This window comes from Populus nigra, chromosome 1 (assembly GCF_951802175.1).
Source record: "Populus nigra chromosome 1, ddPopNigr1.1, whole genome shotgun sequence".
Taxonomy (NCBI): Eukaryota; Viridiplantae; Streptophyta; class Magnoliopsida; order Malpighiales; family Salicaceae; genus Populus; species Populus nigra.
In genome coordinates, this window is record NC_084852.1 from 17,024,224 (window position 1) to 17,037,795 (window position 13,572).

The window sequence follows — 13,572 nt, forward strand, 5'->3', positions numbered from 1 at the left end:
TTCAGGGGACTCGTCTAGGAGGTAACTGTATAGTCAAAACCAGTCCTTTGGGGTGATTATTGCGGCAATAAACCTCAAACCTGTCATTTCAGTAGCCAGTGAACCTAACCCACGGAGTGTTTTGTAATTTGCCTACACCACACCTCGGTGTCAGAATCGCCCCTCTTTTAATGAGAGTTGGAAATTTTATTTATTTTATTGCTTTCTTGAACCGCATTGTTCAAGATTTATTATGCCTGTAATTAAACCTATCAAGATGAGGAAAGGAAACGCAATTAAACTCTAGGCTTAAAGCTTTACTTTGACCTTTTTTCACTGCAGCACCCCATATCATTTCTCATCCTCTTTCTTCTTCACACAAGACATCAATAGGAAATAGCAACAGCAAATGTTTTTTTTGTCTTGAGCATATGCCAATGTGGATGAAGTGAGAAATCAGGCCTTAGTAGGTGAGTTTGTTAATCTTGTCTTAGTTTCGAGGGTTTTTTTGGCTCTTTAGATGATGGATTTTTCCCTCTGTTGTCTCTATGTTGTTTTTTTTGTCACTTACTGGCTTTTGTTTTGACTGGAATGATGGAGATACATATGCAAGTAGAGGTTTGATTTATTTGTGTGGTGTGTGGTTCTTTTTTGGCATAGATATGTTTAAGAACCAACTGCAAGAACTTGCACAAAGAAGTTGTTTCAACCTCCCTTCTTATGCTTGCATTAGAGAAGGACCTGATCATGCACCGAGATTCAAAGCTTCTGTGAACTTTAATGGTGAGATCTTTGAAAGTCCAAGTTACTGCACTACATTGAGACAGGCGGAGCATGCGGCTGCTGAAGTTGCCCTTAATGTTTTGTCTTTAAGGGGTCCTGCAAGGTCTCTAACAGCAAGAGTTCTTGTAAGTTTCTTTTGTCAAAATCCCTCTTTTCTTGGTTTGTTTTAGATAGTTTTCTTGATTGCTTAAGGGTGTTTAAACGATGGATACCCATTTTGTCTTCAATTTGGTTACTCTAGAGTCTAGTCTTATTGTTTCTTTCTGGGAATTTAATAAAGGATGAGACTGGAATTTACAAGAACCTACTTCAAGAAACTGCCCATAGAGCTGGGCTTAACCTCCCTGTATATACCACTGTAAGATCAGGTCCTGGTCATGTCCCAGTTTTCACTTGTACCGTGGAGCTTGCTGGTATGAATTTCACGGGTGAGCCAGCAAAGACTAAGAAACAAGCTGAGAAGAATGCTGCTATTGCAGCCTGGTCCGCTTTGAAAAGATGTAAAAATTTCATCCCCTATTTCCTGTTTGTTCTCACATCCATTATATCATTACTTGCATTTTCTTTGTAATCAATGTATATTTTTGTGCAGTTCCAAACTTGGACTCTTTGAGTAGCAAAGAAGTAGACACTCGTGAAGAACAAGATCAAGCAGTTGTGGCAAGGGTACTGTCAAATTTCAGATCCAAAGATGAAGGTAGATATGCAAGAAAGAGGGATCATAATCAAGCAAGAAGAAGAATGGTTAGAGGGTACAAAGACAGTAGCGGTGCATCATCTTCCTCCACCTCAAATAACTTTATACTGTATCCACATCGGAGGCTCCTGGATCTTATATTGGATTCTACCTTAGATGGTTCAACACAAATGCAGAAGTCCTCCTTTATGTCTCTCCTTCCTCCACCCCCACCCAGAACAAGTTCAAAGATTTTGCCACCGCCCTCACATATAGACAATCCATCTCTATACTCATCGAACAGGCCTATTCCAATACAAGTTAAGGGAAAATCACAAGTACATGTCCCACTTGAAGAGCATTTAAAGGATGAAGAAGAATGGTTAGGTACTAAACCAGATTTCATCAAGAAACACAATGAGAAGGAGAGTGCCTGCAATTCAAGTTCAAGTAATCTTTACGGATCAAGTTCCTTATACAGGCCATTTCCTTTCTCCAATACTGGGAAGCCATTCACTTCCTTGCCTGATAACACTAGCCAGCACGAATCAACCCCCATTAGTAGCAGAATTTTTGTTGGGTCTACAAATCCATCTCCAATGGCATCCATTTCCATCAAGACACCCTCAAGTACCCATGTTCCAAGGCCTGTGTTCACCGGAGGGTTTAACCCTCACAGGATTGCACCAGCTGTTCAAATAAGGTCAGTGATCCCAGTTTGTGCAGCACCACCATCACCAACCAGACCCCCACAATCATCATCAGCTACAGGTGCTCCTTCCCTTTCTACCTTCACAGGAGTAGCTGAGGTATCAATGCTCAACAAGACACAGTCAAATCCTCAACCGAGTTCTACCGAATTCAAAAACAAGCTACAATTATTATGAATTAGCAGTATAAGTTGAAGAAAAGACAAATCTTGTTTAAACCCCCATAATTAAGCACCTCTTGCCAGTTGTGTCTTGATGGGGTTGGTTGTTAAACAAAATCGGTCCTTTTTCTTTAGCCTTTCAAAAACAAACCATGGTTTTGTCTCATGGGGTCTAAAGGTTAAATTTTTGTATTGATACGCCTGATTATATAATACTCCTATAAATTCTACTCTACTCCACCTTACATTAACTGAGAGAGAGGGAGAGAGAAGAGCATTAAATGTGATCTGGGAGAGTGGGTTGCAGGAGATAAGAAAGAGAGAGAGAGAGAATGAGAGATGGGGGTAGCAATGATGGCAGCAGACTGAGGGAGGACCAAGCAGACAATTGCAGCGATAAACGCAAGCAATTAATTTACACTCAGTTCTGAGACCAAAATTTATTAGTTTTGTCTTCTCCATTAATGCTCTCATCTTCTCCTCCTCCTCCTTTATTGTTAGCCATTTACTCTCACATTGTTTATAATATTTTTTTGGTTTTCTAGTGGTGTTTAGAAATGTGCATAGCAGATTTTTAAATATTTTTTTTTATGGGTTTGAGTTTTCAAATGCCAAGTATCCGTTACGATTTAGGTGCATTTTGGGCATTCCATGTTCGAAACATGGGTAAAATTGGAACTGCAATGAGTATCATCTCCTACCATTGATTTTCCCTTCTCTGTGTGTGGACCCATTTAAGAAGGTTTGACTTTAGCACGTAGCAAATTTAGTATTTTTGTGCAAGAAACTTTAGCAGCCGTGGTCCATTGTAAGAGCATCTTCTTTTTTTATGGTTTGCATGAAGAATAAATTGTATTTTAATATTATTTTAATAACTTGATATATAATTTAGTTGATGAAATAACTCTAAAGACAATGCGTATATATTAAAAGACAATTAAAAAACTAAAAAAATAATTCAAGTCAACTCATCAAAGAAAAAAAAAAGTTCCTGTAATAAACAGTATTTTAGCATTTTTTTTTTTATAGGACATACAAGAATATCATTTTATAAAAAAATAAAATAAAATAACTTTTTGTTTAACACTCCTCGAAGTACGTAAAATGATATATATGCATGTGTTTAACTTTCCAATCCAAGCATCTAGACTGGAGAAGCTCTCATGAATGCATTTGGAGCCTGCTTGTTGTAGCTTGGGAACAAGCGACAAGGAGCAGCACATGCCCTGTTAATGTTTTTTTTAGTTTTGAGGTCCTACAATGCATCTTCTGTGGCTGGTAACATGCATGTATGTGTTCAATGTGCACGTCTTCTGGTTCCTAGACCACCATTTTAGACAAGACCGATCCCCTGTAAGAGGCCAAGCATATTTGCAGCAAGGAAGTCTCTCATCCCTGTGAGAGGCTGCTTCCAAAATCTAGCTGGAATTCAACAAGGGTCCCTTCACGCCATGTAATTGTGCAGATGAACGAACGAGCTGAGGACAAGATCATCTTAGCTGAGAGAATGCCTAGTGTAAGTGCCCAAAATCAAGGAAGCATTGATGCAAGATGCACCCTTTTGGGACAAAATCTGCAGGCAACAAAAGATCAAGCCACCCCTGCCACTCTTGGCAGAAAGTACTGCTCTTTGAAAAATTCAACAGTTACATAAAGGGAAACAGCTTTTTTACAAGAAGAAAGCAAAAGAAAGTTTAACTTCAAAGAAACATTGATCCTGAGCAGTTGAAAAGTGGTTTTTCTTCTCTTTTTCTTCAACTTTGAACAGAGTGCTATATCATCATTGGACAGGTTGATGCATCTCCAAAATCACAAGCTACTGGGAATCTGTCTTCTATTGCTAATCTGAAGAAATCGTTTTACATCTTCTCCACATCTCCTCCCAAGAAAAACATTTCCCGATTCACTCCTAAATATTGCTAGTTCGGAGAAGTCTTTTTTAACTTTGTCAGAGAAAAAATATATTTTTCTTGGAGCTATCAACATTCTAATCACTACTTTACCGCTGCTACAGCCTACAACCATCACCACTCCACCCAAGGGCAGCGCTTCATTGTGTTTTCAGGGTAGTAGCCCTCTAAAGTTTCAAATTTTAAAATCTGATCCTTATGTTTATTGCGTTTTTCAATCAAGTCCATGTAAAGAGTTTATTTTATCATACTTGTTCATCTTCACTTTGACCCTTCATGTTTATCAGATCGCCCCATCATTTCATTGTAGCTGGACTATTGACTCTACCATAACCACCATCCTACAGCAACCAGCACTCACCGCCGCTGTAACGCCAATACAATTTCCAACACCACCACTTTTTTCATTTCAATATGTAAAAGTTTTTAAAAAAATCGGCGCAGATTTTTCTATTCGAGCATGGATTTTTTGAATTTCTTAATCTATATGAAAATGCTATTAACTTTTTTCATAATTTACTTATAAAACGTTAATATTAGCATTGTAATATTGTAATCTATTATCCTAATCTTAAATCTTAATTTAATGTTTCTCAGTTAACTGAAACCATCACGGGTGCTTTACAAGCCACTTCATGGGCTGGCCCAATTTGAAGAAGATAACTTCCCAGATTCGGGACTTAAATACATTAACAATTTTGAAGCTCTCCGAGGAGTCGGAAGAGGCATGGCAACGAAGGTGAAGGCAAGGACAGCTAGCACTCCAAAAATTATTTATTAATCTGCTACTATTTAATGGTTTATCATATTCTTAAACATAGGATAGCATAAATTTCATATTTTCCATCGCTCTTCAAATTGTTCATGTGCAGAAGAATTATCCGTGAATGGCTTAAATCCTAAGACATATACATACCGCACACTGGATCAAGCCTGTTTGTTTTTATATTTTAAAAATATTTATAAAAAAATTTAATATACATAGAATATTAGTGTTGCAAATATGATTGATTTTAAAAATTAAGTTTTTGGATCTAATTTTTTTTTAAAAAAATTCATTTAAAAAAACATTCTAAAAATCTTAATGAATATATTTTCAATCATAAAACAATCTCAAGTTTTCTACACCTTCTAAAATAAGACCCTACTTTTATTTTTCTTAAATTTTGGTTTTTTTTTTAACAATAACCTAGAATTTTATTTTGTAAATTCAGATTTTAGTTTAATATCAAAACATTTAATGACATATCAAATATGCAAAATAAATCCTAACATATAAAGATAAAATAAAATAAAAAAATAAATAATCAAAGTCCAATAGTGTAGTAAGAAGTGAAATGAAAGGGGGTGGTGAACGGTGTATTTACTATTTACAGTGAAATGACTCTCTTTTAATTATACTATATTGTATGATGTAGAACAGCTATGAGCCACCACACAAGACTTTATGAAGTAATTTTAACAAGAATGAACTGATCCTCGTATCTAACCTCATCAATCAATCAATCAATCAATCCAATAAAATTCCTCCCCAGCGACCAAAAGCCACCGGAAAACCCACTACCTTCCACTCGAAAAAACCTATAATTTTAATAACCTTATCGGCCTTTTGCCCACTGATTCAAGGCCCCGGTAACAATTAACAAAATCTAAAGGAGTGGGGGTTTTCGTTATGACAATACGCAATGAAAATCTTATTTTATCATTCCAACTAGACCAATTAACTTACGATTGGAGCAATTCAGTAATTTCACAATAGTCAATTTGTCATGGTAAAAGTTAAATGGAAGCAATTAAATATTTTTCACTTTTTTCATGCATATTATTATTATGTTGGTTTAGGAGTAAGTTTGTTATTTAATAAATATAAATATTATTTTTTTTAAAATGACTCATACGTGCGATGCACACGTCAGTGCGTGAGTGGCCTTATTCCTTTCAAGAGGTGTGTGTGGGGTCATACAATTACCAAACACCGCCTTCCATGGTGGTGTTGAAATCATCTTGACATCCCCTTCATGATAAAGTGATGCATGTAGTCAACAATTATCTGGTTTGGTGTTGACAGCCTTTTTTTTTTATCCCTTCTTTTCTCTTCCTTACTCGATATCCACATCTGCGATTTTAAAACAACCTTTCAATTTGTTACTCTTTTATATTTGATTCATGTTCTTTTAATTATTATTTTTATTTGAAATAATTTATAAAATTAATTTTTTTTAATTTTATCCCCTTTTATTTTTTTTTATATTTCAAATTTGATTTTCAATATTTTTTTATTACTATTACTATTATTAACACAATCATTACTATTATCATTACAATTATTACTATTATAATAAAAAATTATTATTACTATTATTATCACTATTAGTAGTATCATTGGCATTATTATTATTGTTGTTGTTGTTAAAAAAACAAAAACTATAAACTTGATTGGAAGGATAAAATTGAAAACCATAATAACTTTGACAAAAAAACCAAGAAAAAAAATTAAGAAATCAAATTATATATGAAAAATTAGAATTGAAGAATTAAATTGAAAATAAATAAATGTTTAACAAAAACAAAAGGAACAAAATAAAAAAAAATAAAAACCAAAAGTACTGAATATGAAAGACCAATAAAAAATAAGGACCAGAACTCATTTTTTATGGAGGAGAAAGAAATGAAGGGGAGAAAAAAAGAGTCATCGGTAATAAACCAGACACTGTACGTTTACACATGCCACTTACAAATGAAGAGGACATGGTGAAAAATGAAATGAGATGGCAATATCACATTTTTCTTTAATAGAAAGTGTCACACGCGCCAACAATTTTTTCAAATAAAATAATATAAATTTTATATTAAATGACATAATTACCCTTGCTCAAATTGATATTTACAAAAAAAAATCCAAGGTAAAAAGACCCTATTACCCTTAACTCTATGTTTTAATTTTTCTAGATAAAAAGGCATATGTGTAATTGTATTGCGGATAAAAAAAAGAAATAGGCAAAAATACCCCTCCTTGATAGTGTTAGTTTTTATGGCTCTAAGGGCCTTTTGGTATTATATTATTTATTGTTATATATAAAATATAATAATGCTTCTAAACAAATTTATAATGACTAATTTGTTATGTGAAAAGATAAAAACACTTCTAATTAAAAAAGGGAAAAATGACTATTTTATTGTAACAGTGAATAGAAAAATACGAGTGTGGCTACAGAATTTTGCTTTACGTTTTAATTGTTTTGATATATTCTAGAGAAAAGAATTAAAAAAATGACTGGGATTGTATTGAGTAGTTCATGATTGTTAATTGACTTGATTATAAACTTGGTCCTTGTATTCTAATAAAATTATTAACCGGTTCTTTTTGTTTAAAATCTAATTTTCAATCCCTAAATTATTAAATTTTCTAGTAATATAGTCCATTCTTTAATTTCATGTTCATTAATAGAAAGAAAAAACAAAAAGACACACTTGAGGTCGTGGCCTAGCGGGGGAAGGGACTTGTTCCTTTCCTCTGCACCCGGGTTCGATCCTCTTTGTGCATGTCTGTTATCTCCGCGGTGCTTTACCTGTTCATTGGGCTTGCAGGGTGTTCAATGAACCTGGGGATTAGTCGGGATGAGTGTAAGTTGACCCGAACACCCCGGGTTATCAAACAAAAAAAAAGACAGAAGAAAGTGAGATAATAAAATTTGACATAGAACTATATATTAAATTGAAGATTGTTACCATTGGTTAAACAACTATTTAATTCTTTAACAGGTTAACTGATGAATCTACCATATTCTTCCATATATTATTTCTTATAAAAATTTGAATGAAAATGCCCCACAACCACCACAAAAAAAAAAAAAACTTTTTAAATGTATAAAAAAAAATTAAAATTAGACTTTAAAAAAATGGACTTGTATGTTTGCTTAAATTATTTTTGTGGGTCAAAGGACACCTAAGCCTACCGTGGCTACACATCATGTATGCATTCTTACCAGTATTAAACTATTAAACCCCCCATTTTCTCCCTTGTCCATCCATGCTTTGCTGGCTCCTCCTCACTGCACACTATGTTGGAACTATTATTATTATTATTATTATTGAAAATCAGCCCCACTGATTTATTAAAATGTGTTTGAAAACGGAGTTATGATTTTTTTAAAAAAAGTAATTTTTATTTTAAAATATATTTTTTTATTTTTTAAAAATTAATTTTGATATTAGTGGATCAATTTAAAAACATCAAAAAAATAATAATTTGAAATAATAAAATATTTAAATTTTTTTAAAAAACTTTTTGTGTTTTTTAAAAAAATAAAGTTTTTATGATTTCCACATGCCTCCACCCAACCCGACTCCTTTTCATCAAGTCGCAACAGAATTTAATTGCGTTTTTATTCTTCTCTGGCATCTACCAAACATATTCTTTGGATATTCTTTTTTGTTCTTGAAGTAAAATAGAAGAAACAAAAAAAAAAAAAAATTCCATAACCAGTTAAACGCGTTTTTCATTTTTGCATCCACAAATCGTTTTCCTTCCTTGGAATATTCTTGACTCGGTGGGTGGGCCCCTTAGGTGAGCATAATCTAGCACGCTCTATACTATTATTTGTTGATCACCCATTGGTCCACTTATTAAAACAGACAATATTTTTTTAAAAAATGATTCAATAAATTATAAATTCTAAAATGCCATATACCTATAATTATTTATGGATTTAAAGAGTACTGTAAGATTTCCCTATATATATAAAAAAAAGGCAAAATTGAGTCTTGTCTAGAAAATAAATCTGAATGGCAGATGCGACGTGTCACTCTCCCATTAAATTTAAAAAATGCTCCTCGTCTCCCCTAATCAAATCCTCACCTCTAGAAGGAAACAAAATAATAAAAACACATTAATTAATTAATCAGAAAAAAAAACTTTTGACAAAGACTATAAACCGAAAAGGGTTTAAGACACAGGAAATAAGCAGAGGATTTTTGGAATATCCAAGAGGATATAATAACGCACAGAGTGGAATATTCTACGTGGAGATCCATCCACCCAGTTCCCGTTCCTCCCCACGAATATATAAACCCCTCTCCAATCCCCTGTCCTCGCACAGCAATCTCCAAAATCTTATTTTCTTTACCTAATCAGTTATTATGGCTCTTAAAGCTGTTCATGTCTCTGATGTTCCTAATCTTGACCACGTCCCTGAGAATGCCTCTCTTTCTCTCTGCTCAACTCGTTTCTCCAAAGGTAAATTGGCAAAAGGAGAGCTTTTTTGATTGATTCTTGGAGTTTCTTGATGTGGGTTTTGGGTTTTTTTGCAGGAGTTGAATTGAATAGAGAAGCTGCGTTCAAGACACCAAAGTTTTTGGTGATTGGGCATAGAGGGAATGGAATGAATATTTTGCAATCAACAGATCGTAGGATGAAAGCTATTAAGGAGAACTCCATTATGTCTTTTAATAGCGCTGCTAAACACCCCATTGATTTCATCGAATTCGATGTTCAGGTATAATTATTACCATCTTTTTGCTTCCTATTTCGTTCTAAGAAGGGAAAGAAAATCTTTTTTTCTGTGCTTGCTGGGAATTCCTTTTTTTTCTGTGGTTGTGTTTTTCCTTTTTCTGGAAAACAATGGAATTTAAGTTCTTCGAATCTGGTGTTTTTTCTTTTACGTCGAGGTGATGTCTGTAAGCATGGTATCACTTAAGGTGGTTAAGAAATATATTAAAATAATATATATTTTTGTTTTTTTAAATAAGTAAAAACAATACAAAAATATTAAAAAATTAATTTTAAATAAAAATAAATAAATTTTGATCACCCTCTATTTGGGACGGGACGCAATCACTTAGATCTCTTAGTTATTGGTTGCTGTGTACAGTTTTAGACCTTTAACCTGATTTTTTTTTAATAAAAATCTATTATGATTTGAAAAACAAGTTTTAATAAAAAAAACAAAATATATGCAAATAAAGGTATAATTAATTTAAAATAGCAGTATAAAAAAATGCACAATTAAAATCTAAAAAATAGATATTTTATTATTATTGAATATTCATGAATTTTTTTAAATTGTACATATTAGAATCATGTATAATTTTTTATAAAATAGTTGCTTACATTATTATAAAAAAAACCTTTAATTTTATTTGAAAAGCATGTTATCATCCTATAACTTTTAAAACATCATTATAATTATTTTATTTGAAAAGGATTTTAATTTAGAATATTAAAAAAAAATTAAAAAAAAGGAAATTAAAGAATATTAAAAAAAATAATTATTTTATTTGAAAAGGATTTTAATATTAAAAAAATAGAAAGCATAACCCTATTTCGTTTTTTTTTTTTTTGGTTAAATTTAATGATGGGAGGATAAGGAACTGATTGTGCTTATTTTTTGCATGGTATCATCTTTTATTTCTGAAAAAATAGATATTATTCAAAATAAAAGTATGGAGCTGGATGAGAGACAAAGGCAAGAAAATGTGAAAAAACGAATTGTCGTTTTTGTAGGTCACAAAAGATGATTGTCCAGTCATTTTCCATGACGACTTCATCCTCTCTGTAGATAATGTAAGTGTCTCCAATGCATTCGGAATCTCTATTTTTGGCTACCTAAGAATCTTATGGGTTCAATTTATTATTTAGAAACATAAATAATTTTGAAGTTATGAATTTATTTGCAATTTCAGGGCATCATTTTCGAGAAGAGAGTGACAGAACTTTCCCTGTCTGAATTCCTATGCTATGGACCCCAAAAAGAAGCAGGAAAATCAGGCAAATCTTTGGTTAGGAAAACAAAAGACGGGAAAATAGTAGAGTGGAATGTAGAGAAAGATGACTCATTGTGCACTCTGCAAGATGCGTTTCAACAAGTAGAGCCTTCACTTGGCTTTAACATTGAATTAAAATTCGATAATCACATTGTCTACCAACAAGATTATCTCATTCGTGTTCTTCAAGCCATCTTGCAGGTATATATGGACGACCTTTTGCTAATCAAGACCCCTTTTTTAGCTTAAACAAGAGATTTTTCTTAATTGGGGCATGCATTTTGTGGTGCAGGTGGTATTTGAGCATGGTAAGGATAGGCCTATTATTTTCTCATCATTCCAACCTGATGCAGCATTGCTTGTCAGAAAACTGCAGGGCACCTACCCTGTAAGTTGTTAAATTTGATTATTTGTTATTTATGTAAGCATGGTACTCTTTATCTTGTATTGATGATTGTTGTTTTTTTTATTGCATTACAGGTTTACTTCTTGACAGATGGGGGTGTTGAGATTTTCTATGATGTAAGGAGAAATTCCTTAGAGGAGGCTATAAAGGTGTGCTTGGAGGGTGGTTTGCAAGGGATTGTATCTGAGGTCAAAGCGGTTTTTAGGAACCCTGGGGCAGTATCCAAGATCAAGGATGCCAAGCTTTCACTTATAACTTATGGAAAATTGAAGTAAGTATTTGGATTTTCTGACTTTGAAATTCACTCTTTCATGCGATTTTGGTAAAAGAATTTCATCCATGAAAAATCAAAGGTCAAACCTTGTCAAGGTACTAATTGTGTTTTGTTTTGTAGTAATGTATCAGAAGCTGTTTACATACAACATTTAATGGGTATCGATGGAGTGATAGTTGATCTGGTTCAAGAGATCACTGAGGCGGTATGTGATCTGATAAGGCCATCAAAGGTGGAAGAAGCAGAGAGTTTAGCAGAGGGGCATGATGAGATGGAGGAGAAATCAAAGCCCAAATTCTCACAGAGGGAGCTTTCATTTCTTTTGAAGCTCATTCCAGAATTGATACAGCACTAATCCCATGCCCTTTTTGTATAATTTCACTAGAAGTTTAGCAGTTTTGGTCCCTCCTTTTTTATGCTTGTACATAATTTGAGGGGCTTGCACTTGAGACTATTGGATTCCAATTAAAGTGTGGCACGGAAGGCCGCTTGACAAACAAGGGAGGTGAGCTGCGGCTATTCGACAGAGTATTGTTTAGTGATAACGAGGTTGTTGATGGCAGTGTTAGTGGTTCTATTGGCACGAACAAAGTTAAGGAGAACAACATCGAACCACTTGAACTAATCATCATTGATTATTAAGTTTGATTGTTAAATACATAAAAGAAGTGGCACAATTGCTTTTGGCTATTACTTTAAAACGATATTGATAATTCAACCTTTTCCTTTTATGGATATTAATTATTAAACTTTAACAATCACTTTCCATAACATTTTGGATGGATGGATAAATAGATAGATTAGATCATCTAAGTTTTTTGCACAAATTAATTAATCATTTGTGAATTGTCACATTCCTTTAATTTTTAATAAAAACTATAATTTAACTGCTATTAATATCTCTTTTCTCCATATAAAATACGCTGATGCATTTGTAACCCCCAAGTTTTTGTGCATTGAATATATAAAGATTTGAAAGGTTATCAGCTTTAATGAGAAACTTTTTACCTTCCTCGTAAGATTTGATTATCTCAAACAAAACTGTTTGGATTCTTATGATCAAGTAGCTTGTCCTTATTGAAAGAGATGACTAGGTGGTTTATCTTTATTAAAAGTTGTGTGTCTTAGGAAATAAAATGACAGTTTGAGTAGATTTACATAGATTCGAGGTGACATGAAAGGTTATTCATCCAATGATGAGGATGAAAAGTTATTTCCTTTATAATCTTAACCGTTCTTGCTTTCATGTTTTTTTTTCTTTTTGCAATTTCTTTATAAAAATAGATTTGTTGAAGATTTATTGAGCAAGTTTCGCTTTATTTTTAAGAGAAACTATCATATTAGATATTTCCTACTTGGAAATTTCTTTTTATTCCTTACTAGAAATATAAACCCTAAAAAATTCAGATCTGACCCCAAAAGTAAGGATATTGCTTCATTTGTGTTGAGTTCAAGTTTCAACCAAAAACCAGAGGAAGTAGTAGAGGATAACGGCTCATTAGATTGGGCCCTAAAACTATAGGGGGTGGAACTCTAGCATCCACCTTTGGTATAGGAAAGGTAGTTATCATCATCGATGAACCCATTACTATTTTAAGGGAACCTCAGGGGAGAGAAGCTACTTAAAGCCTCTAAGGACAATGCCCCTATCATTTTAAATGTAGAGCATATGGCATTTATCAATGATCGGCATCCAAAAGAGTATATACCTCAACTGCCTACAAGGGTTGAACAGATTAGCAAAGCAACCTTTGGCTTTATCTAAGGACATTTTGAAATTACAACCCCTATATGCATTTATGAGCTTGGGTATTCCTTCCCTCTCCAATGGTTTGTGAGGGAAGTGTTTAGGCATTACATGTTAGGTCCAGACCAGCTGCATCAAATTGCATGGATAATTTTGGTTGTCTT

General features: G+C 33.3%; 2 protein-coding genes across 2 annotated transcripts; both read left to right on the forward strand.

Annotated features, from left to right (window-relative positions):
* The first annotated feature begins 36 nt into the window (after nt 1-36).
* On the forward strand, nt 37-2,544 carry LOC133697282 (double-stranded RNA-binding protein 3-like). Its single transcript, XM_062119759.1, has 4 exons — nt 37-449; nt 640-887; nt 1,043-1,262; nt 1,355-2,544. Exons 2-4 carry the CDS (start codon nt 642-644, stop codon nt 2,323-2,325), a joined length of 1,437 nt encoding a protein of 478 aa, XP_061975743.1. The 5' UTR covers nt 37-449; nt 640-641; the 3' UTR covers nt 2,326-2,544.
* Nucleotides 2,545-9,236: 6,692 nt separating this feature from the next.
* LOC133694230 (glycerophosphodiester phosphodiesterase GDPD1, chloroplastic-like) lies at nt 9,237-12,354 on the forward strand. The gene is made up of 7 exons (XM_062115715.1): nt 9,237-9,455; nt 9,530-9,714; nt 10,722-10,781; nt 10,901-11,182; nt 11,274-11,369; nt 11,462-11,658; nt 11,782-12,354. The coding sequence occupies exons 1-7, from the start codon at nt 9,359-9,361 to the stop codon at nt 12,014-12,016; spliced, it is 1,152 nt and encodes a 383-aa protein (XP_061971699.1). The 5' UTR covers nt 9,237-9,358; the 3' UTR covers nt 12,017-12,354.
* The last annotated feature ends 1,218 nt before the right edge of the window (nt 12,355-13,572 follow it).